The following is a 27,590-nucleotide window of genomic DNA, read 5'->3' on the forward strand; positions in this document are numbered from 1 at the left end:
AGTCTGGGTCAAGTTCATCTCTTCTCCTCTCATTCATCTATGACACGCACTGTCCTGCTGCTGCTGCTCCTCCTCCTCCTCCCTTTGACCCCTAATCCCTGTGTTTCTAACCCCCCCACCATGTCTGCCTTCAGGGCTTTGTGCCAGGAGTTAAAAAAAATCATAACCCCCCCACCACCACACACATACAGCACCACCACCTCACTCTTACTATCCTGTTACTCTAAGCCCCATGTCCCCAAGGAGTGACATACTGATGCCTGGCATATGTCGCTCTCTGCGATGTCATTAGCACAGGCTACATGCTACAGCCCGCTTATCCCACTCTCCTTGTTAGGCTAATTTCTCAAATGAGGCTACATGTCATTTTATCATGCTGCTGCCCCAAATCCGAGTGATGAGGTGGACACTTGAATGCTTCACATTCAGCAGGCATGAAAGTAGATATGCATATCCTGTAGCCTATTTTGGTGAATTTTCCATGGTGGTGTTGTTGGACGAGGTAGCCTGTAATATTTTGCCTTCCCCTTACCTCCGTGGTCGTCCTGCCTGTTTGAGTGTGAATGTCATCCTCCTCTGCATCCCCTATTCCGGAGACGAACCGCGTGCGCTTATGTGTGTGCATATGTGTGTGTGTGTCGGTCTTGTGCTTCTGCATGCTCATAACTCAGGTTAATTTGTTCACGCTCTAGAGAATCTTAATTAGGTTTCTGCGTCATCTACTCTCACCCTCTTTTTTTATCATGATGTCAATGAAACGGTGGAATAGCAACCGAGGCTGGTGTTTCCCCTGTTTTAACCTGTTACCTCTCTGATGGTGAAAATCATTACAAAGGTGCTTCGAAACATTATGTTTAGCCCCTAAATCGCACACCATTCAGGCAGAATCGTGTGTCAAAAGAGTATTTGCACACACTAGTGCATTATATTGTTTGTGTGACAAAACTGTAAGACATATACCAAGGAGGAATATTTTCCATGCACTCTCAAAAGGTGTCCAGTAATACGGTACACACACACACACATGCAGCATTCTAAACATTCACAAGGCCTTACAAAGGTCTACTTGAAGACCCACATCGACATCTCAGGCAGTCTGTCTGAAGGTGCAGAATTTGAAGATGCAAAACTTAAATCTTGCATGAGCATGTCATCCAGGCTGAGCTGGGCTTTTCATGGGTGAGGGCTTTTTTCTGTTTGTGTGTGGACCGCTTCTTTTCATGTGGGTGGATCTGGTTTTATTTTCCTGTTAGGTTGGAGAGCTCCTTTATCATTTTACAATGCCCATTGAGAATGAGCCCACATGCCTACCACCACCGAAGAAAGGGAGAGACGGAGCGCTTCCGATTACTTTAGTCTGGGTGAAACCAACGTCTTGTAAAGAGGTATAACGTGTGACTCGGGACTTACGTGGATACTGACACAACATGACTCAGGAGATTTGGAAAAAGTATGCCCTTAATGATGCTCTTCATGCTACCTTTTATTCAAGAAAAGTAGAAGGTCTATTAAAAACCTTAAAGTCGGATGATGTTTGTGGGCCCAGCTCTACGATGATCGCACCCAAGGAGCAATGGTCCATGATTCACCCCCAGTCATGTGACTAACCCTGGGCTTGTATCGTCATGGAAACATGCCTGAGCCTGGAGCCAGTGTAAACATCTGGTAGTCCAAGAGGAAGAGAGAGGGAGAGAGAGAGAGAAAGGGGCAGCAACTGCATCCATGTGAAGAGACATGGAGTCTTTAGGGAAAGGACTCTCCCTGAATGTGTCTGTCTGAGAGAGAGAAGCAGATTTCAGACCTTTGTCCCACAATGTTGAATGGAAAAAGATAGGATGCATTCCAGGTATTGTTAAATGGCAACGCATTAGCTTATTCTGAGAGCTTGTGGAGCTTACACGCAAATTGGACTGTTCAGATGACCGTCTAGACAAACGACCCCTTTTTTCAGTTTGATATATCACTACTATTAGTTATGTAACATTTGTTGTTGTAAAAGAACACGTGGATTGAATGTCCATCCACGTGTTGGGGGGGTGGAGTGGCTCAGTGGTTAAGACCCTACCTTGTGTACCAAAGACATCATGGTCGCAAGTTCGATTCCACCCCTGGCTAATTGTACTTGATTCCATTGTAAGTCGCTTTGGATAAAAGCGTCTGCTAAATGACATGTAATGTAATGTAATGTAATGTAATGTCCATGGAGATGGGATTTTGTTTAACAGAAGCTGCACGGAACATTCTCCATGTAAAGTGACGCTAGCACAAGCATCTCATTATAATAACTTTTGTTGTGTTTATAATGAGCCTCAGCTCAAGCTCAGTTGCCTCCATCGATCACTTCACTGTCAGCTTTTGCCAGGTTTCCTCCTGGGTGGCCCGCTCAGTGATAAAGGAGACTCTGATATCGCAGTGCTCTTCTTTAGATGGCCACTGGTTCTTTTGCTGTCATGTTCTAGCATTTTCCAGATGGTCTCAGTTCTTGTCACCACCCCAACTCCAAACTCTAAGCAAACCCGTTCCCAGTCCCAGATGTGGCCCTCGACAGATTATTCCGTCCACAGATCATAACTTAGCCTAGCCAGCCATGTTCCATCTCCTACACCCAGCCATAACTGTCTGTGTCCAGCTCATGAAATTTCCAAGACCAAAACATGCCATTGGACACACCCTCTACCATCTTAATCTAGCCCCCCAAAGTTCCATTGCTGGTCACAGACGTAGCTGTTTCCCCCTGACCCTCTTAAATCACCAATCCCAGTTCCAGCCCTATAGCCGCCTTGTGTCTGCCACAGATCCTGGTCTTGTTACCACGCTGCCCAATGATCTTGCTTCAAAATTACCCTGCATGCTAATACTGGCTCGCTTTCAGAGAAGCTCTGTGTACAGGGTCAGCATGAGTTGCTCCCGTTAAAATAAACCAGCTAAAGTAATAAAGTTCCACCATGAGCTCTCTAACGTCTGCCCCAGTCCCCATTCCAGCTTGACTTGTCTCCTGTCCCAGACTGTGGCTGCTGGGTGTGCGTCAGCACAGTTCCTCAGCTGGCTGACTCTGTCTAGGAATCCAGTCCTCCTTCCACAGAGCTCATGCCTCTCTCCTCTCTGTGAGCACGGGGAAAGAGCTGAGGGAAGGGGCGATAGAAAGGCTACTAAATCCACAATGACAAGGCCCTATTAAAGGCCGCTTTTTCTATTTCATTTAATGACTTTTATTACCAGCCGCCTTTCTCTCTTCGATTTGGCAATAATAACAACAGGGGAATGCAGCACTCAGCGTTCTCCTATCTGATGCTCCCCTTCACTTTTTTTCTCTTTAATGAATTCCTCTTTGCACCAATGGGCTGCTGAAATAAGCACAAAGCAGTCCAAGACTCCGCTTACTGCAGTGGAAGGTTCGATGTATATGTATGTACTATCTCTGTGTGTGCACGTGTGTGTATGTGCATTTACTACATGAGTATGAGAATACATGTTCAAGAGTACACATCCTCTCACTGTTGCCACAGAACAGAGCTTCTCTGTGCAGTTTGGTCAACAGCTGTTTCTCCCCAGAAGCCAAACAGCTTTGCATCAGCCCAAGAGCTACAAACAAGTGTGTGTGTGTGCGTGTGTGTGTGTGTGTGTGTGTGCGCGCGCGCAAACCACACATAATCACTGTATACTACTTTGCATAGACAGATGAAAGTTACCTGCTGTTGTCCCAGATTAGGAGTAGTTTTTTATTATCTAGCCCAGAAAAAAATGCAGGGCATGGGAAAGAATATCTTGACTTTTGGCTTGTAGTGCCTAAATATTTCTTTAGGTTGTTCAGGTCTACGGTACAGTAAATAAACTTCTAAACCTCAAAGTCCTGCCAATCGGAAAAGAGGCCACCATGGGAACAAGAATATGTCAGTGTTGTTAAAATTCAATTTCTTAACCTTTAATGCCATAAATATCTGTTATGAGTAAGGTTGGAATTTACTCCCTTAAGCCACTTCTTGGACACAAATATGCTCCATAAAATACTTGCACAGCCCTGCAAGTAAAGGTAGAGTTTATCTGTACATGTGAATATGAGCACGAGTGTGTATGACCCGGTGTGTTAATGGCTCTGCAGGCACGTTTATGGCTGTGTGTATGTGTGTCAGGGTGAGGTGTAGGTGAGGCATGCTAATGATAAGAGGGTGGATGACATTCCCATCTGTCATCGTTCCCACTCTATCTATCTCTCACACACACACACACATTCAGTGCCAGGGCGCCAGTGACTAGGCACCTTAGAATAAACAACAGCAAAGGATGAGGGTTTACCTGCTACTGACCCCTATCGCTCACACACACACACACACACACACGCCAACAGAGGTGTTTACGCATTGACTAGTTCCTCCTCCCAGCAATGAGCTGGCCCAATGCTGACCTCTTTCCTTGACTCAAGGGGATTTACTTGAGTCAAAGGTCAATCTGGTACCTCCAGTGTCCGATTGCTGCGTTAGAAAGACGGGCCTATGCACACGTTATTGTTTTCCAATCCAAAGAGTACCTGACCAAAGGAAAAGCTGGCTTGCTTGATTGAATGTGAGCAATATTTTCTTACATGTTTAAGTAAGTAATGTCTCACTCATTCACCCACTCACTCACTCACTCACTCACTCGCACACACAAAAAACAGGCCCATTGTCTTTGTCCTTTTGTGGAACAATCGGGAACCTGAGCCAGATCAAGAGAGAGAGGGAGTTTACCCCCTTCTCTCTTTTTTGCCTGGCAGGCTCAAGTGCTGTGTGAGCTATGCAGAGGAGGAGGTGCAGTTGTGCCTCTGGCCGTGCCTGGTCCAAAGATGTCGTGGCTGTGTGGCATGTGAGACATGCATTCACCGCTTTCTGGCACACTGAGCTCGACAGGCTCTCCGGGTATGAGAGACAGACAGTCAGACAATGAAAGAAAATGCAAGGCATTCAAATAGATCAAGATGAAGGCTATCAGTTCAATGCGGAATTTAGTTTGCCCTTGTAAAGAGTTTGGTCTTGAAGGAGCTCCTTCTTTGCTTTTTCTCGTCTCGTGCCTCTCGTGATCACTCCGCACTTACCTGGGTCTGTCCTCCTCTTTTACGGACTCCTTCCTTCTCATGAGCCATAATGATCTCTTTTTTCCCCCTTCTCAGTTTTCCAGTTTCATTTCCCAAGCCAGGCAATAGAAACTCATATCTTATTTACACTACCCCTATCTAGATACAGCATGTTTCCGTAGTGCTTCCTGTGTCTAAACTCCCAAAGGAAGGCTAGCTGGCTAGCTAGCTCCTACTCTCTGCGCTGTGTTCAGTGTTAGCCTGCAACCAGAGCTCTGAGGCTATCACTGTGGCTACATTTAGAAGCTCTTTGTGTGTGTCGCTGTCTGGAATTATTAGGGTGGTTTGATTTGATTTGTTGTGGTGTATTTCTTCAAGCTTTTTTAAATTACCCCTAGGCCTTAACCTGACAACGTACACTCTTAACATAAAACACTTTGGATTTGTTGGGGGCCAAGTACAGGGAGGCCTTTATACCACTTTTTCTTGTCTGATATAAGCAACCACGGGTATCTACCAATACAGATATTAGTCGTTTTAAACCACTAAGGCAGTGGTCAGCAGTTGGTGGCCCGTGAAGTGCAGATTCATATGTTGCTAGAAGTGACCGATTAATGAAACTAAATGTTTGGTTTGAAAAATAAAAATAAAGACACTGCTGGTCTGTAAAATATCTGCTTGCATATGTTAGGCTCAAAGAAGAAAAACTGAAATGATGCACAATAAATATTAACAGTGTTTATCTCACATGCATTTGTCTTCGTAACAAGCTGGTGATTAAAGGCAACGTCCACCTTATTGTTCGCTTAAGGCTGCAAACGTGGGTTTTGAGGAGGTTTTGTGGACTGAGGATGTTTTAAGGCACTTTGCCTGATGAAGGTACAATGTTTTGGCCCAATATTCAATTGCTTACAAAAACATTGGCCCTCTGCCACATTTACTTGCTGATCCCTGCACTAAGGTGTTTATACTAATACATTTACCACCTAGCCACGGCTGTATAACCCATACTCTGCTCCTATGAAGCAGAAATGAACGGAACACATTTTTCCAAGCATAATTGTGTTAACTTGCACTTAATTCACATAATTATTGATTTAAATAAGCGGTTATTGTCATGCAATACTGAACATGTGAAAAGTTCAGGTTTCGGTTGTTTGGAAAAAGTTGTTTGTTAAGAATCCAGCATTCATTCCAGAAGAGAAAGTATCACAGAATGCTGGTTTCAAATCTGAGGTTATCAGCATTGGAAGAAGATCATTTAATACCATAGCCTGTCCTATGTTTTTAGCGAGTATTATAGTTGCTGGGTTTGAATCCCTGCTCTATGCAGTACATCTATTGCTATGACCATTTGCCAGAAATACGCTCTGACCCTTCTTTACCAAGAGTGGCTTTTGGGAAATTAGTGCCATAAATCAGTTTGTGCCATGGCTCATAGAACCACAAAGGGCTTGAGCTCAGATGAAGTACAGTTCTATCATTGTTGTTCCTTGGCATTGTTGACCATTCTGACTCCCACCGTGTTTTATTGCCATCCAGTCTTTCTGCATTGTTGTCAAGAAAACCCACTATCTGCCTGTCTGCCTGTCTGTCTGCCTGGTTGTCTGGCTAGGTGTGAGCTGGATAGCTGTCCCTCCTGGGTGGCTACATCACCTCACCTCCGACCCCCCTCACAGCCAGTGACAGACCAGCCCAGGGAGACGTGGGTAATGGTCATCTCTGATGTACAGCCTGACTCAATTGGACTGGATGGCAGACACATGCCTAAAATAACAAAAGGAGGGGAGAGAGAAGGGGAGACTGGGAGGGAGGAGGGGAGTGAAAGAGCGAAGCGATCGATAAAGCAGGGACACATTGCCTAATAAAGATTTATTCCTTTTTTTCCCCTCGCCATCCGCCTTGGCAGGGCAAGGAGGGGGAGGAGAGAATGTGATTAGTGTACTCCTTCTCCCAGGGTGCCTCTGATAGCGCGTGCGTACGCGTGCACAGCAGTATGTCCCGTATACCCCAATGTGTTTTGTGTGTTTTTGCATCTCTTGTGTGTTTATCGCAAATGTGTCTCTTTCTCTCTCCCGAGAGCAAAGGGGGTTAAAAACAGTTTCTGTCGTTTGTTCTGCCAGTAGTGGCACCAGCAGCTGCAGCTGTGTCCCTCTCTCTGCCTCCCTCTCTCTCTCTATCTCTATCTCTTCCTGTCAGCTAATATTTAGTTAATCTTTGGTCTGGGACCTGCGGGACTGGCCGAAGCTCCTGGTGCCCCATCCATCTCACACTGATCTATATTCCATGCTGGATCCCTGTGCCATTAACCACCACCAAGGGGGAGGAGAGAAGGGGATGGAGAGGTGGAGAGGTAGAACAAGTAGGAAAGGGCAGATAGGTGGAGGGAGACAAGAGAGTGATGTAGAGAATGCTATGGGGGGGTGTCTGCCGTCTCAACACTAAATGAAGGAAAAAGGGAGGTGGTTCAAACATTTCTGCTGTGCACAGAAATCCCCCTTTTAATGGAAAAGTCCAAAAAAAATGCAATTCAAGAAATGTGCTTGGAGTGCATTCGTTAGACTCTTTGTTTATTTTTTAAGAGAACACTGAACCATTTGTTCTCCTCCCGCCTCTCCCTGTTTCCTGCCTTATTGAAACTGCCCTGATCATTAATATGAGAGGAGCAGGTGTAATTACTTTGGGGGGGGGCGTTGAAGTGCAAGGAAATGTCAAATAAAAGGTGCCATAGGTAGGAAGGAGGTTAAAAGAAAAACTGAGGGGGTGAGTGATCTGTATGCAGCGAATGGGCCATTTCATTGATATGCGTTGTGTAGTTATGATGGGGTCCACCTGCAAAGGCTCCAAGTGCTGAGTCACTCACTAACGCACAGACTAAATGCTTTTATCCCAGACGCCTGGTCCATTTGAATGGAATATAATAGGCTATAAAGTGCTTTGCTAGCAGTGGCTGCTTGCCCCGTGGCAAACCCTTGTCCCTTGCTTCCCCACTCCAAATCTCATTTCACCACTTTTATCGAAACAAAGTGTGTTTATGCTCTGCTTTCATTACATCCTCTCTTTTTTTGTTCCCCTGTCAATGTTTTCTTGTCTTTCCATCCTCTTTGCTTGTTGTTCGTGCTGTAATGCTTCTCGTGCAGCCAGAGAGAGCTCCGTCTTTTAGCTTCACCCTTTCTCTCTGCACTCCCTACATACACCCCCAAGTCCTGGGGGGGGGGGCACCTGTTTGGGATCTTGGTGTGTGTTTGGGGTCATGCCTTCAGGTCATGTGTAATGAATAGCAGGGCTGTTGGCAAAGCACAACTGGCTAAGTGGGAGCTAGCCAGAAAATAGCAGAGCACTGATGGAATAAGAGGAGGAGGATGGAGAAATGGATGGATGGAGGGAGGGAGGGAGGGAGGGGGGCGAGAGAAATGAGGGAGCAGGAGAACCAGCAAGGGAGGAAAGAAATAGTGGTTGCAAAGCCAGTGAGCCTTAACCACCTTCTGTCAGTCTGTCTGCTCTCAGTGCTGTTTTCTCTCTCATAGGAATCTAATGTCTTTTCCACTGTCCTCTTTCCAAGCCTCCGCCACCACCATCTCCCCCTTCTCTCTTCTCCATCCTCCCTGTATTGCTTGCTGGGGTTTTTTCCCGTCTTACTCCCCTCCATCTCCTCTCACTTTCCCTTTACCCCGTTAAAACTCTTCCCCGAAGTCTGTGCGCTGTCTTCCCTTGCTACCTCCCCTCCCTTTCTCTCCCTACGTCCTTCCAGCTGCTGGCCAGGGGAACAGCTGACTAAATCTAAAGCTGGGCCCCGTGGCTCTGGCCCCAGCCCCAGCTCTGCCACAACCTCCTCCTATTCCCAGCCCCTCTCCCACACACCCTCCCTCCATTCCTCCTCTGGCCTCTAGCCCTGGCTCTTCTCTCAGCAGCCCCAGTCCAGCTCTGGCCCTGTGCTGAGCCTCAGTTCGAGCTGCCCGACTGTTAGCGGTTCCCTTTAACCATCCCCCTCTATCCCACTTCACAGCTGAAAAGGCTTAAAACCATTCTCTCTCTCTCTCTCTCTCTCTCTCTCTCTGTCTCTGTGTGTGTGTGTGTCTCTGGCCTTGTCCTTGTCTCTTTCTTTTTTTCACTTGTCTCTTTCTCGTCTCTTCTTTCTAATTCTCTCTCTTCCCTCCTCCCTTCTCTGACGGGGCTGTAGCAGGGGCCCCTGGTACTGTCCCAACATATCTGGACTGAGGCCTTATCCAGGTTGGCTGCAGTTCAGTTCTCTGGCTCCTATACCCAGTGTCTCTAGCCAGGCATCTTTCTTTCTCTGGCTACCAGTGTTAGACACTGTAACTCATTGTGGCATGCTTTACTCCAAGCCACGTTGAGCTTGTACATTTGGTCGTTTCTGGCCCAACACTTCCTGCGACGCACTTTGACTCCTCGTGTGTTTCTTTGTCTCCTTCGTCACTTGCTCCCGTACATCTCTTTAACTGGTGTAGACAGACTGCCCGAGCACAAACACGCACGCTAAGCACACGAGCACGTGCATCATACAAGATTGTGAGGCGCACGACACATGATTGGCAGCAGGGGGAAGATGAGGAGTGGGGTGCGGGGGGATTGCAGAAGGGTTTGTGGGCCTCGTCACATCTGCAGGCAAGCCGGGGGCTCGGATTTGATCGCTGCCCAAGGAGGAGAGCCTTTGTCCCCTCCTCCTCTCCTCCTCCTCCCTCTCAGCCTCTGTGGACATCACAGCGACAGTACGTGCTTGTGTGATCAGGTGCAGGCCTTTGAACGGCCACGGCCCACAGAAGACACCTGTCAATGCGCTTCCTCTCTAAAACCCGACTACACTGAGCCGAGTGACAGAGGAAAGTTTACAGGCAACTCGACGCAGCTACACACACTCAACCGCACACCCTTTGAGCAGAAGTGGGCCAGTGTGTAGTGCAGGCAGGAAGAAGAAGAAGGAGAAGCAGTCAGTCTGCTCGAGTTGAAGCAACGTCACAATCTTTCAGCCCACTCCCTGTCTGTCTAATGCCCAATACAGCTTTGTCGTTCCCTCTGTCTTTGTCATTTTTTTTGGGTTTTGTTTTTCTTTCTGTGTGTGTGTGTGTGTGTGTGTGTGTGTGGGGAGAGGAAACTGGGGGTGTGGGAGGTAACATAAGTTTCCTTTGGAGACGTGATTTCTCTTGCTGACTGACAGATGCAGCACGATGAAAGCAAATCACAATGTGCCACAGACTTCAAAGGTTTCTGTGTTCTGCCATTTGTTGGCAACAATGCACAACAACCTCTCTCCCTATGTGGATTTCTTCAAAACAGGGCGGGAAAGATTTAGAGGAAATGAAGGCAGACGACAAAGAAGGAACCATCCAAACAGCTAACGGGGGTAGAGGAAGGAGAAAGGGTGCTAAATACACGGTTACTGATTTGACAAAGTTTTAAAGAAGTTTCTTTGTTTTGGTTCCTCACTCTGGGGCTTTTATTTACTCTATGGAACGTGTGTGTCTGTGTGTGTGCTTTATATGGACCACTACATTCATAATTAACTAAGTGTAAAAGCCAAGATGAAGTAAGCCGCTTGGTTCTGCTCTCCTAACCTTATAGTCTCTTCCTCCTCCTCCTCCTCCTCTTTACCACTCATTCTTTCTCTTGTCCAGGATGGCACCCATTGACTGCCACTGACCTAATTTGGGCAAATTTCACTGACCTACTTCATGGGTGACTGCTGACTTGCCCACGGGAGGGGATTCTCTCACACACACATATTCTTGTCCACATTATGAATATAGAGACCCTCAACTTTCAGGATTGCACTGGTGCCGGGAATTCACCCTCTCCCTTGTGCCTCTGCCCCTGCCCCCCCTTCCTGGCACTGACATCCCACATGAACATAATGAGGATCTGAGAGAAAAGACGTGGTAAAATATAAACAAAGCAGTTGGCCTTTGTTCCATATTGTCTCGGAGGTGACATAATCCTTCCCCTCGCTGGTCTCAGAAGAGACATGATCAACATAATTGCACACAGATATGATTATTCTTCTGTCATCTATGAAAATGCTAATTTGACCAATTTCTATCACACGGCGTGGCGACGCTTTGACGGCACAGCCGTTCGCAGTCGTTCTCTTCCAAACTTGGATGGACAGAGACGACCACTGTCGACGCAGCAGCGGCGATGCCACAGGAGGATTTGCATCTTAAACCCACTTGAATTAAAATGAATTCAAGCATCATTGCATTCCGGCAGATTAGGTCCCATTTGACCGGGCACATGTGATCCTCTGGAGGGTTTTGGAAATGCTGCTGTCATAGCTGGATTACTTTTGCTCTTTTTAATGTGAGAATAATTAGTAATAAACGTGTGTGTCTGCAGCCTCCCACGAGGACATGGCAGTTGGAAGCAAGTCTAACCTGATAACCTGAAGTTTTGGTCTTGCTCGTGTATTATTCTTTGTGTTTTTAAGTGCTGCTGTGCTTGTGTGTGTGTGTGTGAAAGAATGACAGAGGTATTTGCATTGCTGTTTCTATGTGTGTGGACCTGCCCGCTTTACTGTGTGTGCGTCCGTGTTTTCCCTCATGTATGCCTCGACAATTGCAGCTCCTGGATGCAAACGCACACACTTGCACGGTCACGCTGGCACGTTGTCATGGTAACGCATACAGATGTCAACAAAAGATGCTATGGGGTGAACATTGTCTCCCTCTTGTCCAGCAGGGTGCAATTTATCTCAATGTGGCAATGAAAGGCAGCTATTTACATGAAACAAGAGCTGTTTCTGGGAAATAGGGGTCTCTATGAAGGTTTTGATGTCAGCTGCCTGCTTTTAGCTTGAGAGTGGAAACCTAAACCATCTAGAGAGGGAGAGGAACGAGCTGTAAACCTACTGAGAGAGCTCAATTCCCTCATGTGGTTGCAGCTCTTTACCTCGTCTCTCACTGTTTCCCCCCTCAGCACACTTGCAGAAGGCAGAGCGTAGCATGAGATTTTAGATGCGTACAGTTTGCGCCGAGCAAATCTAACCCCCTTGCTTTATAGCTTATCCTTAAGAGAGTGGTCCTAACATCAACGTCAATATTAACAGGAGTAGCCTGCAGGCAAGAGAATCGACCACCAAGATTCAGCAGAGACATATTCAACCTTTCTCTTGTTCCCCCTCTTCCCCCCTCGCTCCTCTCTCCCTCACTTGTCTTCATCCCAGTTATTCCTGTTCAGCTGCAACAGCCCCGTCCATCGCGGTGCCAGGTGGCTGGGATATTTCTCACTGGGTTACCTTTGTTTGTCCGTGTGTGTGTGTGTGTGTCTACAAGGTGCAACTTGTACACACATGCACAACATGTCTGGCAGGGGTTTGTGGGGCTTTAACACAAGCTCAGCAGCTATTTGAGAGATGCTGGATGATGTGTGTCAAGTGATATTAACTGTGAGGGAACCACACACACAACCTCTTCCTCCATTCACTCCTCCCTCTGCATTGCCCTGGACTGTGTCGGCCATGGTTAGTGTGAGCTATGACACTTTTCATCGGGGTTTAAGGGGTGGAGGTTGCCACGTCTGATGTATGAGGCCTCACATCTCTCTGGGTAGAGTGGACACTTTGGCCTACATAAGCTCTGGGAAGGTCAGCCCATACACCCATTGAACAGATAGAGATACGTTGCACCTGACCCACATTACTCTCGCTGTGCTCTTTTGTAATTTCATAGTGTAAACAGAGATGTGGTTAATGTGTGGATTTTATGTCTGTGGCGGTCGTCCTGTGCCTGCTTGTTGTGAATCGCTTGTCTCTCTGTCGTCGCTTTGCTGCTGTGTTACCTGTAAATCCAGGTCAACCTCAGACACTTTTATGCACGCTCATACTCGAACACTGCCGTGGAAAAATGAAATCGGCATGCAAAAGGTTAACCCATTTTCTCGGTGGTGTTTTTGTGCGCGTGTTCCCATCTGTGTCAGGTAATAATGTGGAAGTATGAGTAGTGGGGCCAGTGTGCTCAGTGCTTTAATGGGACAGTCTGAGCCAGGGGATGTTGGGCAAGGGCAGGTTTATACCAGGATGTGGCATGTGCTGCCGAACAGGAACGAGTTGATTGTGACCTCAGTGACTCCAGGAAGGAAGGGGTTAAGCAGAGCCGGCAGAGCTGCATGGGCTGCGTTACGCAAAGTGGCGGCTGGCTGGAGCTGAAAGGGGAAGTGCTGAGCTCAGAGGAACACTGGCTCAGGGCCATTACTCCCTCCTCCCTCCACTGAAACCCCCCCCTTTGCCTCCCTGGCCCTTCTCCCCGCCTCCCTGCTACAGCTGAGCGCTCCCCATGCTTCCCACCGCCAGGCGTGGTGATGTGTGTTTGTGTGTCTGTGTGCCTGTACTGGAATGCAGCTTCCCCCTCGGCTGGGGCCTGTGTGTGTGTGTGTATTTTTATGTGTGTGTGGGTGTACACACGTGTGTGTGTGTGTGTGTGTGCGTGCGTGTCTGTCTGGAATGATGCCTCTCCTTGTCTAGTGCGTGACGTCAGTATACACAACGGGTCAGCTTAGGGCTAGGCAACATTCCCCTTTGTGTGTGGGTGTGCGTGCATACATCCGTGCGCGTGTGTGTGTGTGAGTGAGTGAGTGCATGTGTTTTTGTCATGGGAGGGGGAAACAGGGGAGGAGTCAGTTATTGGAGAGAGGAAGAATAAGGAGGGGCTGTTTGTGAGCAGGAAGAGGTTGACTGCAGAGAGTCACTGAAACCAGTGTGCGTGCATGCATGAAGGCAACATGAGGTGTGTGTGTTGCAATATGTGAGGTGACTTTCCAAATGAAATGTGAAGGTTAAAAGAGTGTATGGTTATTTCCTCGCAAGAATAAGTGAACCTAGAAACACACAAACTTGCCCGTGTGCACTCGCAGCCATGCTGCAGTTCTCAGTCTGTTGCACTGTTGGGGTCCAGCTGTTTCCATATGCAAATGAATTCTGTCCACTTTCCCCCAGCTTCCACTCTTATGTTTTCCTCTTATGTTGTGCAAGCGTTTATCTGAATCCAGTTTCTACTTGGCTTTCTTCTGCACGACACATTTTTGGAAATAGGTTTATCAAAAAGTTTTAGGGCAAAGTTCAAGTCAAGCAAGAGGAACACGTCAGATGTCATTTGTAGGGCTGCAACTAAGGATTAGTTGAGAAAAATGACTTGTTTTAATGATTTTATTTTGTTATGTGGAGCAAAGAAACCAAAGAAAATTGTTAGGAAGGGAGAATACACTGCTTGGAACCAAAATGCACAATGAAAGATTCAAGGGTCTGTATTGTCTTGATCAGACAAACACAATCAAAACAATCACTTCTTCCTAGAAGTTGAATTAATAAGACAAAACTTGGCACTTGAGCTAACTTGGCAAAAGGCAAAACAGACTTGGACTCTGACGTGTTCTCTGTGAGCATAAACGGCACACTGGCACATGGCCAAGGGACTGGGGACACTATATAGAGAAGAGGGAATCAAGGCCAGGTGCAAGTGATTACTTAAGGATCACCAGGTGAAGTGCATGAGGGAATTAGGGGAGATGTGTCAAGATGACTGAAGAAACCACGTGACAGGAAGACATGAAGGTTTACCAAAATAAAAGGGGAAGTGAAAATCAAACCCACACCAAAAGTGACATGAACTTAACGTGACTTTAGACCTAAACTACCCCAAGAACTGAACTAACTAAGACAAAACCACTAACAGATCTGACACTTCATGACAAAACATTCAAATTTAAGAAGTAGAAAAAGCAGCAATCTTGTTTTAATTGTTAAAAGTGGATTATCAAAATAGTTGAATTCACAACAATAATCGTTGCAGCCCTAGTTGTTTGGCACATTTCCTCAAATTCCGCAAATTATCGTCTTGGAGATTCAAGATCAAGCAAGTGGACTTGTTATGTTGAGTTATGTGAAAGATTTTTTCCCAGGGGCTTCTCGAGTTCACATATGTATGTTCTACACACGCATGGCAAAAAGAAATTGTGTAGTTGCCCTATTTGTTTAATCGTCCCTTTCTTTTTCTTCACCGATATGGACCAGCTCATCTTGAACACTCGAGGCTTCCCCTCTCTGGGAAAAAGGACACTGCGCCTTAATGTCTTGACCGTATAGGTTTGTCATTAGAAAGAGACTCAAGTCACTGAACTAGCGGACAATGGCTTTTCAATGGATCCCATTACCTTCATTCTATAGCTTGCGTGGCTCTACTGGGACAGACCCCCCCTCCTAATTACACACATTCATTTGCAGCCAGCTGTAATTTCATTCACACTAATGAACCTTGCACATGGATTGGGATAATGTATAGTTAATGTACAGCCCGGAGACGGAATTAGCAGGCCACCGGCTTCTCCAGTGACATTTGCTGAATAGCAGCTAAAGGCGCAGTTCACCCAATATCGCACAGGTACCGTTCTGAAGTTACACGCAAGAGTAATTTTAGGTGTTAAATAGTTAAGTGACACACACACACACACACACACTCCTTTCAGAATTATTATTCTATGCTACCAGGATCGATATTTTGCCTTCATCTGTTCAGCTTGCACTCGTTTGTTAAAAGTTAAAGGAGACATTGATACTACTTTTGAAGTATTTATAGTAAATATGAAGCTCCATCTAATAGCGAGCTGGTAATAAAATCCAGCTACAGGGAGGAGCTACAACTGGAAGTCACTTTCCGAGGGTTGCTGTTCTTATGTGAAGAATGCAGCAGGAGATTGTCTTAGTCAGACGCGTTCAAAACAGCCGGGTTATGTCCAGACATTTATTCGGACACATGGACTTAAGTTCACGTCTGAAAGCAGCTTTGTGTCATCTGGCCCACAAGTTGTTGATTTTACACTTAAGCGTCTTTAACAAATAAGATATGGCGTTTTTGGAGGTGATCGGTGCTGTGCTTAGTTAAGCTAAGAGGAGTCTAAAATGGAGGAAGAAGCAGCAGCCCTGGCTGCTGGCTCTATACTTATTATGCATCAATAATAATAATTTGTTAATGGGGAATTTCCATTATCAGGATAATCATGAATGTGGGAAATCATTCATATTTCATGTGAGTGTCTTGAAAAGTTTGGTTTGAACCTTTCCAGTCAGTCCAAGTCCTGATGATTTGCAGTGATCTTACATAAGATTCATGTTATTCACTTTAGAAATGTGTCATCTCAGCAACACAAAAGAACAATTTGCTTCTTTTCAAACATAATTTCAGCGCGTTGGCATATTTTTACATTCATGAATCACAAGTGTTTTAATTTGGATGGTCATGACAACAAATTGTCATATTGTTTCATGCCTAGTTGTGACTCATCACTTGCTAAGACATCATTATCATATTATCAACAATCTTCTCAGCTCGAACGCTCAAACAGATTCCCCAAAATGTTAAACTACAGCGTTCCTCTATTAAACCGCTTAGACCGAGGCTGCATTTTCTCCTCGCTTCATCCTTTTTTGTCTTGTCTCGATCACGTCCCTGAACAGAGGCTTCACTGTCTCTCTGTTCTGGTCAGCTGTCTGAAACCCAACCTTTGGGATCCGTCAGCGGAGCAGTAACACCAGCTCTGCCTGACAGGCCCAATCCAGCAAAATTAGAATCCATTTTGAAAGTGATAGTTAGAAAATTGCCAAGTCATTCTTGATGTACTGCATTGCAACTAAGTGGCAGCGGCCCAGAAGTCGACTGTCATTTCAATCGCCAGACACTGACAACTCCCATTACCCGCACAACTGTCAGTCTGCACATGCGAGCACGCGCACATGCTTACATGCACACGACCATGCATGTCGACACACATTCACAGATGTCCTCTCCCTCCCTCCTGTGATTGTGCTGTCACACGCATTGAAATTCATAGAATATCTCAAAACATTAACACTGTCGGGATGAGCACACAGAGTGTGTGTGCGACGAAAACACACCAGATGAGAAAAGGGGGGCATAAATATGGCAGCCCCTGCAGAGCCCAGCTGTGTTATTGCAGCCCATCCCACACCTAGGACACACACGCACATACATGCACACACATGCCCAGAGCAAGGTCTCCCACAGAACAGCATTGATCTCTGTTTATAGTCTCTGTATGGGTGCTTCCTTATAGGACCACACACGTGTACTCATTGTTGCTCACTCAGTCCTCAGCCTGTAAAATGTTGAAAGGCCTTGTATTCGTCTTTGTACTCGTCTTATTAAGCGGGGCCAGTTTGAGGAGCTGCAATGAGGAAAAAGCTCCGCTAGCTGTGGGTGGGATGGAGTTTGTGTTCGTGGTGGATGTCTCCCAATAATTCCTGACCCCACCTGGACCTGCTGCACAGCATTTGCTTTCCTTCAGTTGTGGTTCAGATCGGCTTTCAGTGGGGCCTCTCGGTTCAATACAACCAACCGGATTAGATTCCCGTCCAGGTTTAGCAGGCTATCTTTGGTCAACGTAGAGTACAATCCCATGTTAAAGCACCAACTCCTGAAGGTGGTCCTCTGTGAATCAGAGAACCTCAAAGACGTGCACCTCATTTGTTGAAAAACAAATGCACAAAATAATGAATAAACTATTCTACTACTACTACTACTACTAATAATAATAATAATGGCCTCGCAACCGGATCTGGATCCTGCAGCCCAGGTGTCACCTCCAAGATGAGGACAGAGAGAGAGAGAGAGAAGACAGGGAGGAAAGGCACAAACTAGGTTAATGTTATGTAATAATGTCATATTTATAACCTGAGTCTGAAGGAGTGAGCGTGAGTGCACCACAGGAGTTCCCCCAGCAGTCTCGGCCTATAGCAGCATAACTAAGGGTGCAGGTTCCCCTGAGACAACTCTAACTATAAACTTTATCAAAAAGGAAGGATTAAAGTCTAACTTTAAATACAGAGACGGTGTCCACCTCCTGAACTGAGACCAGGAGCTGGTTCCACAGGAGAGGAGCCCGGTAACAGGAGGCTCTGTCTCCCGTTCTGCTCTTATAGACTCTGAGAACCACAAGTAAACATGCATTTTAGGACCGAAGCAATCTGTGGGGATGAGAACGTAAAACTAGCTCTTTAAGGTATGATGGCGCCTGATCATTAAGCACTTTGTACGTGAGGAGGAGGAGGATTTTAAATTGAATTCAGAACTGTACAGGGAGCCAGTGTAGAGAAGCCAACACTGGAGTGATATGGTGTTGCGTCTCTGCCTGCAGCGTGTGAGGTAATTTGATTAATGTGTGAGGCTAAACTGAATTGACACAGGCGAATAGGCCTTAAATGTCTATTTGCTCTCATTTCTCCCTCTTTGCTTTTGTTTGCTTACTTTCTCTCCATCCCGTTTGCTTCATCTAATTCTTTGCACTAAAATGAATCACGCACTCACACACAAATTCACGCACAGACACAATGGAAGGGCGCCGCATGAACTGCGTGGTGTTGTTGATTTCGGTGACCGTCACTCATGAACCAATAAACCTGAAGACCTTCCAACGGCTTGGTCTAAATTTCCATTGGCTTAGAGTCTTCATGTGATCGCAGACATGTATGCATGTTGCTCCATCTCATTTAACCCAGCAATTTTGCGCTTAGGCAAGCAAACCTTTCAGGCCCAGCCCTGATCTGTGCCGACTGAGTTCTGCCATTGCAGCAGATGTACGTACGTTGAAGGAGTCGCAGGTCTTTGTTTTGGACTTACGTCATTGGAATTAAAGCAGCATTTCTGGGGCCCCTTGTTGTTGAGTTGACAGAAGTGGTTCTCGCTGGCTTATCCGCAGTCATACAATTTCAAAATGAGAGAGAAAGATTGAGTGAAGGGCTATTTGGGGGAATGCTTTTGATGTGGACCCCCCCACATTAAAAAAAAAGGGAGTGTGGGTGGTCTGCAGGCCTTTGTGGGATTTGAACACACATATATAGATATACATATGCTCATTCTTGCTCACTCTCTCTCACACACACTGTTCTCGCTGCCTTGAACAGCACTTTTGGCCAAGTGTGACTTCACCAGGGCGGTCAGAGGGGGTTTCTAGGGCAACCTCACAGAGGCCTTGTTCTAAAAATGGCCGCCATGGTTACTTTGAAAGCCAACCCTGGCCTCTTGAACATGCACAGAAAAGAGCCATGAGCACCACTTGGGGAGGGGAGGGGAGGGCAGTGGAGCTGGGTGGACTGGGTGAGGGGAGACGAGGATCCTTAATAGCTAGCACATGAGACATTGAAGGTTTCATACCCACCCAACCAGGACTCATGGGAGGTGTGTGTGCATAAATGTGTGTGTGTGCGTGTGTCTGTACCTAAACAGTAATATCCCTGTACTCAGCGCCTGGCTAAATTAAAAGGGCATTTTTGGCGTGGGGGGACAGTTTTCAGTGCCCAGACGATTGGACAGGGAAAGGCGAAACTCATTACCTACCCATCTGTCAGAGAGTGAGACAGAAAGAGCGATGGGAATGTGGATGGTGGGAGGGATGCTTGAAAGGGGCTGGGAAGGCAACAGCGTTTTGAGTGTTCGTTAAAGAAAATGGGAATCACAACAGCTTTCAGACGAACACAAATCTGTATTCTTCGTTTAGTTGTTCATACTCCATGTGTTTTGAGTTTGTAACAAACTGTAAATTTGCCCTGTGGGGGGAAAAAGACTAACAATTGCGAGAGAAATTGCAGCTTATTTTTCAGCTGTCTGATAAGTATGTGTGCACGTGTGTGTGTGTGTGTATATCGGACGTTGATTTGCCTTTGAGCTCCCTCAGCCCCACATGTTTTTGATGTTCTCTTTTTCTCTCCGCTCTCTGGACCAGGGGCCACTCTTGAAACACAAGCTCATGACACACACACACACACACACACACGTGCGCACGCATGCGCACACACACACATAGAAACACTCACACATACTAAAAATGTATCAGCAAGTGTTAGAAGCCATTGCTCATTTATATTCTTTTCCATATTCTTTTGTTTTGAAAGCTTGCTATTCTACAACCAGCTGCACCATGTAAACCTTTTGTGAGCCCGCCGCAGACAGGGCCGCAGACGTATAGGCTTTGATCACTGCGGATGCGAGCGGTTTTCATATTTGATCCATACCCCCTCTCTGGTGTGGATGTTGTTAATGAACATGTTACTTTCTCTGCCAGCTGGCTTTCATGGAAAAGCATATCTCCATGGCAATGTTCTGCAGTTTCTGCACTGTTGGATATTTGTAGCCAACACTTATTGGTTTTGCAGATAATGCCGAGCAAAAGGTCACCTGTAACAAAGTGGCTGCTATTTCTGCACCTTTTGTGGTGTTATAGGTTTACTGCATCCACAGAAGAAGCTTTTTGAAATTTTTGGAGAAAAGTCTGAACTCATAGGGGGTATTATTTTAAACCGGCTGCGATTCTGCAAATGCCTGTAGAGAGCGACCGGGGAGGAGAAATATAAGGCCTCTACAACCAGCTAGTTTTATTTTTATATGCGACCTGGGGGCACATCCACCACTATAGACAAATATTGTGACCCTGTTTACTCTCGGCTCCATTTTTCTATCTGTTCACTGCACTCCCCTGAACCGCCACGAACAGAGAAAAGCTACAATGACCTGACCTCTGTTCAGCTTAGTTTGCGTAAACCTTGACCCATTTCCATCTGTAGCCTATGAAATATTCAAACTCCCGCCCCTCCCTCCATACCTAGACGCCCGGCAACAGCTTTGATATTATGCGTTAGTACATGCTCGACATCACAGCGGTGCGTGTGCTCGGCGCTTTGATAAACGTATTTAAGAGATGTATGTCTTTGCCTGGTCTGCGTGCATTTTCTTCTGTGCACACATAAATGCATTCACGAGTCACTCTCATCTCCACTAACCACTCCCAGTATTAATAAATGCATGATCTCATGCTGTGGCACAGTATGGGCCTACACGGTTTCTCTCTTTTATATGCTCATCACCGTGTGTTTTAGGCCACTGCTGGGGACCCCGCCCCGCTCATTAATATTCATCCCCGCATAATGACCAGCCGCGCCTCCGGATAGCAGTCAGGATGAGATCAAACATGATATTAAAACAAGACGCCGTGTTGTTCATTTTTGTTGCGTGCGCACTCACCGCTCACTCCCTCATCTCGCGCTGTCTCTCTGTCTCTCTGTCTCTCTCTCTGTCTCTCTCTCTGTCTCTCTCTCTGTCCCTCACTGCTGAACTTAGTTCCTGCGATTCTTGTCGGGCTCATTTGCTCAGAGTCTGACCAGTGAACCACTGCAGCTGCTCCTCATCATCATGCTCTCATGATAAGAGGGAGTTACAGGGCCTGTGGCAGGTGACTGTGGCCAACTGAATCTGGTTCATATAATGGTTCAACTCTGTCCTGTCTGTGTGCTTTCATTTGCAGACGTTTGCCCAAATCATGTTGTTTACTGAAGGGCACATTCAGTGAGTCATCCAATTCCCATTTCATTTCAAAGTGTTTAGGCAAAAGTTCCAGTCGTTGAGTCTGTCTGGAGAAATGCATGACTTTATCACTGTCTTGATTAATAATCCTAACCTCTGATCTTCTCTTAAAGTAGTTCAGACTGAAACCTAACTACCTTAAAGCTGCAGTGTGTAACTTCAGCTGATTTTCTGTTGATAGTGTCACTGTTCTGCCTCTGGTCTTCCTGAACAGAATTTGTGTATATACAGCATCAGTGCAGGGACAATGAGCTTTTATCCCACAAAACTGTAAATAAAAAAAAATCACCTTTAATGAGCACGTTTTTGTGTTTCCCTTCATTCCTTCATCCGTCACATCCGTTTGTAGCCGCCTTGCTTTTTACTAGCACAGTGTTGCCCTTCTTTTACTGATCCTGTCGTCAGGCCTTGGCATGCATACGTCTCATTACCGCAACTCCTGGACCATTTGTGATGTCTAGAAAATTCAAGAAACTATGGACTGGCGATCTGTCGAGGGTGTGAGCCCGCCTTTCTCCCCATGTCAGCTGAGATGGGCGCAGCAGCCCATGCGACCCTCATGTGGAGGATAAAGCGGTAGAAGACGGATGATGAGATGGTTCCCGGAAAGCAGAGAAATAGAGCTTTGCTTCTCAGTGCTATAATTCCTAAACGGTTGAATAACTGTCAGATATCAAAAGTGAAAGTTATCTTGGTAAAAGGGGCGGAAGCACTCACTCATTGAACCTCTTTTGTTATATTTCGAAAATATCCATCTGCCTCCATCTTGTCATAACACACTTTCTCATCAATAACTATTTTAAAACCCCTAATATTGTGTTTGCTTCCTTTCCTTCCTCAGGTTTTCATCTGAGCGGCACAGTGACGGATCCCGCCACCCCGTCGTCCCCCGAGCTTGTGTGCAGCGTGAGCGTCAGCTTCGACCGCTGTAAGATCACGGCAGTAACGTGCACCTGCGGAAACAAAGACATCTTCTACTGTGCCCACGTAGTGGCACTCTCGCTTTACAGAGTACGGAAGCCCGAGCAGGTCAAACTCCACCTGCCCATTTCGGAAACCCTGTTCCAGATGAGCAGAGACCAGCTGCAGAAATTCGTCCAGTATCTCATTTCAGTCCACCACACAGAGGTTCTGCCCACTGCACAGAAACTGGCTGACGAGATTCTGTCACAGAACTCGGAGATCAACCAGGTCCATGGTGAGGAAAATGAGTGTGTGGGTGTGTGTGTACTTGTATGTGTTACCTCTATCTGGCATAAACCTGGTCCTAATGATCTATAATTATTTTTATCACCTCTCTCAAAAAAAAAAAAAGCAACAGTGAAACAAATACGTGAAAAAAAACAGGTTAAAAATGTGTAACATAATTGTAAACAGAGGATTTGAGACGCGTAGGATAACAAGTCACTGTGAGCATTTTTGAGGAACTGGTTAGATTTAAGCTAAGATTAGGATAGCTGCGTGAAACTGTGTGTCTTTATAAAGATGTGAGAACACATTTTGGTTCAATGTGAGGACATTTTTCCCAGCTTCAGGTCTTTTTGAGGGTTTGCCCTACTCATTATTTTGTGCTTTCATATGTAGTTGTTGGGTGTCCCCGGTCCTTGTTGAGATAGAGGAGTTAAGGCGAAGTCTAAGGGCTAACTGGCTAACAGAATCCAAAGAAACTAATCTTACTGTTGCGAAGCGGACGTTGATTAGCATGTAATGTAGCTATGCTAACCACAACAAAACTTGTTAGCAAGGGAAGCTCCCTTTGGTGATCCCTTTGGTGATCTCCAAAGTGTCACTTCCACGGATGCTCAGCTTCTCTCGGAGTCTGTGGAGCAGTGGTCAGGAGTGGACTTCTGGGCTTCTGCATGATGATTGGAGGAACTGTGTGTAAGGCGGAACCGGTTGTTTTGACATAGCTGGTCGTTGTGTGTTATTTGCTCTGTGATTTTTCTTTTTTAGTTATCACGTTTTCTTTGTTGCGGTTGTTCGTTTGCAGAATTTATATAAGACTTTATGTATAAATAACTGCGTCTGAAATGAGCTTCCCTCTGTTTCAAAGTGTGACCGGCGAGCGCCACTGTTTTGTACACACACCATAAACTGCTCCGCCGGTATTCCCAGGCGCTGAAAACATTTTGGAACACATCTCCGCTTTTGCTCACAGCCCACGTGAGCGATATAAGAGCCGCTGATTACGGCATGCAGAATCCTTTGGCAAAAGCATGTGATGATGTGTCACATACTTGAAGGTGGTGTTCCTTTTCTTAGGGGTAGATTTTAACCCCTTACCCCTTGTCACTCAGTTGCAAGGAGAGGTGGGATTGGGCCGTTGTTTTCGGGTTAGAATTAGGTTTACGTTAAGGTGACTGGGGGCTCTGTGTGTGCAAAAGATAATGAGCATGTTTAAGCCCACAGCATCATGTGGGTTTGTGTGCGTTTTCGTGGTGATACGTGCATACGTGTATTGACTGCATGATGGAAGTAAAGTGTGGCGGGATCAATGTTGCTCATTAGTGAGATCCAGACAGGAAAGTAGAGACTGTGTGCCTGTAATCAACAGTATAGACCCGTTATTTACCTCTGAGAAAGAGAGATTGATACAGAGGCAGGGACAGAGAGAACGGCTGGGAGATAAAGGAGAAGAGAATACCTCTTGTTATCAATACTGTTCCTGCTGCTTACTTTAATAAAAGAGGGGGAGAACGGAAGGACAGACAACACACAGAAACTGGGGACTGCATGGGACGGGGGAGATGGCATGAGAGAGCCGAGGTGTGTGTTTGTGTATGACAAGACATTTAAGGAAGAGGAAGAAAAACAGAGACGTTTAAAAATGCAGGACGTCAATAAGAAAAGCAAATTAGAAAAGGAGAACGACAGGTCTTCATCACCATAATGTGCATCGTCGTTGTTGTTTTTTTTAATGATTAAACAGAAACCATTTGCAGGGTATTTCAGTCGTCTAATACACATCTGTGTGTGTCTGTATGCGTCCAGGGGCCCCGGACCCTACAGCAGGGGCGAGTGTGGACGACGAGAACTGCTGGCATCTGGATGAGGAGCAGGTTCAGGAGCAAGTCAAGCTTTTCCTTTCCCAGGGAGGATACCACGGCTCCGGCAAACAACTCAACCTGCTCTTCAGCAAGGTCAAGAGCTGGCAACATTCATTCATGCACATACAGAACATAACATTACACATGCAAAACATGCCAGCCTTCCTGTGCCTGTGTGTGAGTCTACCTCTGTTCCTTTAGGTTTCCTTTCCTGTTTACAAAGAACTAATCTTGTATTTGCTTAAAAAACACGGAGCCTCCTCTCGAAGCAGACTGCTGATTTATCTGCTGATATTTGCCCTTTTTATAATAATCAGCATTGATTTTAGAGCATTGGTTCATAATCGATTCATCGTTTGGTCCATAAAACTTTAAAAATGTTGACCGGTGTTCGTCAAACGTGGAAATGATGACGTTCTCAAATGTCTTGTTTTGTCCACAAACCAAGATGATTAACTTTGTTATGCAGAGCAAAGAAATGAAGAAAATATTCACATTAACCAATTGGAAATGTTTTAATCATGAAAAAAGCTTCAAACCGATTAATAGATTATCAAAATAGTTGTCGAATAATTTAGTAATCGATTAATAACCGCTTCATCGATGAATTGTTTCAGCTCTAATTGGTTTATTGTTTATTAATTGTCCAGTTATGACAAACTGGACAAATGTTGAGTTTATACATCATTTTTTTAATTAAAATAATGTATATAATTTCTCTGCAGTGCAGACATAAAATGTAGATTGAGACGCAGACCATTAGTGTCATTGTTTTTGATTATTTGTTATCATTTAACTGTTTTATTTGATCAAATAAAAGAAAAATAACAAATGGCAGTTATCGGCTATATACCCTGTTGTCTAAAAAACTGCCATTGGCGTCGGCCACAGAGGAAAAACGTATTGGTGGACTCCTACTCTGCCTACTCTGTTTAGAGCAATCCAGACAAAATACATATTGGCACATGAATTAAATCCCATTATGGCTCTTAGCTGCAACAGGGAGAGTTTGAGATGGAGAGAGAGAGAGAAAGAGACAAAGACCTATAGAAGGAAGGACATCTCACAGAGTATAACACTGTCTACCCACGATTAAACAATTACACGGGCGATATGTGGTTGTCTCTGTTGCCTGGTATTTCAGTGGCAGTGCAGGGGCAGCATTAATGTACTGTACGCTATGTAAAGAGTGCAAGCCAAGGCCATTATCATCCATCCCGCTCAGCTTTTAGAATGTCCTCTGCTCTTTTATGCCTCTTATATCCCTTTCAGCACACACACACACACACACACACACACACACACGATGACAAATTCACACTCACTACCACACTGGGAGTTGTGCACACACACACAGCGCTTCCCACGAATCACAAAAACACATACTGCATATGCATTTATTTTTTTTACTTAGTGTGAATAGGTAAGAGAAAGATGTTTTTTTTAGAAAAATAAGGAAATAGTTCAATTACCAAGTGGCAGCTTTTGTGAATGGTCTTTGTTCTCTCTCTCTCTCTCTCTCACTAAATCCCAAAATAAACAGTTCCGTTATATTGTCACTTAATTAGCCTTTTATGTAAATAAATCAAATGAATTGGAAAATCTTGTCGCTTTTAGACAACATCGTTAAGAAAACTGACAAAACTACTAATGCGAGATTGAATAGTATTAAGAAAAACACTGTGTGTTTGGATCCTAACAAAAAAAAAAAAAAAGATTGAGACAAACTTTAGTATCTCTCAGTAATAAACACCTGAATGTCACACTCTCGGCTGTTGTCTTCACGTGTCACAGTGTGCTGTATGAAGCATGTGAGATGTTTTTTTCCAATTAAATATAGATAAGAACAACTGGATGCTGCGTCTAAATTTAAATTTAAATCGACTGTGCACAAACAATAATAAAAAAAAAAGATCCAATACTGTCACTGTAAAATGTGTTGATGGCAAACCGGTAATACAGTACACAAAGTAAACACTTCACACTATCACTTATAATGAGTGTATAGTCGAGTGCAGTCATGTACGTTTGTGTGTGTGTGTGTGTGTGTGTAACTGTCCGCCCTCTCTCGCTCCCTGTAGGTGAGGGAGATGCTGAAGATGCGCGACTCCAACGGAGCGAGGATGTTAACACTGATCACAGAGCAGTTCATGGCCGACCCTCGGCTGGCACTGTGGAGACAGCAGGGCACCACCATGACCGACAAGTACAGACAGCTCTGGGATGAGTTGGGTGAGTGTGCGAGGAAACACACACACACACACACACACACTCTGTACGGACGAATATAGCAAGGTGGGTGATGGATCCCAGACACTGACAGGAAGGCACATACACAAACACATATTTCTTTCCTGTTTGTTTGTTTGTCCTTTGTTTCCAGAACAGCCCACACAGAGACACCCACTCAAATACACACACACACACTCGTCACTGACGGCCTCTTCCGTTCTCCTTCCACAGTGACAGCACAGCAGGAGCGTCTTTTGTAACTTAGGAGCTGTTTAACACCGCGCATCACGCCTCATCAAAAGCACAGATATTAGAATGGTGTAAAATGACACATTTAGTCAGCACTGCTCTTGATAAAGTGTGCAGTTGTCGTGGCGGACGCACTGTATCTACAACAAAATGATTCCTCACAAACCACAAAAACCAACAAGGCCGTCAGCGGGACAGCAGTCGCGTTTCCTCCTGTCTTTGTTTCTCTGTCGGCTGCTGCTGCTGCTGCAGGAGTTGATGATGCTGTTCATTTTTTTCCCTTTAGTCTTGTTTAGCACATTGTGAGAACAGTGCCGTGATCTCATCTGTTTCAGTTCCACGTATTTTCGGAAGTGTGTGTGTGTGTGTGTACAGTCTCTTTGAAGTCCATACTTCAATCCTTTCTTCCCAAGTCCTTATCACTCCCCCTGATGTGTGGTGAATGCTGCCTCTCGGCGCCGCTCTCGTCCTCTTTTCTTTCCCCTTCTCTCTCTCTCTCTCTCGCTCCTTCTTTTGTCTCTCTCTTCTTTGAGCCGGAGCTACTCCTCTTCTCCAGACGCCAGCCGTGCCTCATTCACGGCTCCTCATCCTTGTCCAAACCATCTCGACTTTCATTTCATTTTCTACTTCGCTTTTTCTGCA

General features: G+C 45.5%; 1 protein-coding gene across 1 annotated transcript in view; it reads left to right on the forward strand.

Annotated features, from left to right (window-relative positions):
- The window catches only part of LOC122769636 (zinc finger SWIM domain-containing protein 6-like), a 45,813-nt gene that overhangs the window by 3,804 nt on the left and 14,419 nt on the right, over positions 1 to 27,590 (forward strand). The window contains exons 2-4 of the mRNA XM_044026333.1: positions 22,262 to 22,618; positions 24,412 to 24,560; positions 26,549 to 26,699. Of these exons, the coding sequence (XP_043882268.1) occupies positions 22,262 to 22,618; positions 24,412 to 24,560; positions 26,549 to 26,699 (657 nt within the window). The remainder of the gene's footprint in view (positions 1 to 22,261; positions 22,619 to 24,411; positions 24,561 to 26,548; positions 26,700 to 27,590) is intronic.

This window comes from Solea senegalensis, linkage group LG5 (genome assembly GCF_019176455.1).
Source record: "Solea senegalensis isolate Sse05_10M linkage group LG5, IFAPA_SoseM_1, whole genome shotgun sequence".
Taxonomy (NCBI): domain Eukaryota; kingdom Metazoa; phylum Chordata; class Actinopteri; order Pleuronectiformes; family Soleidae; genus Solea; species Solea senegalensis.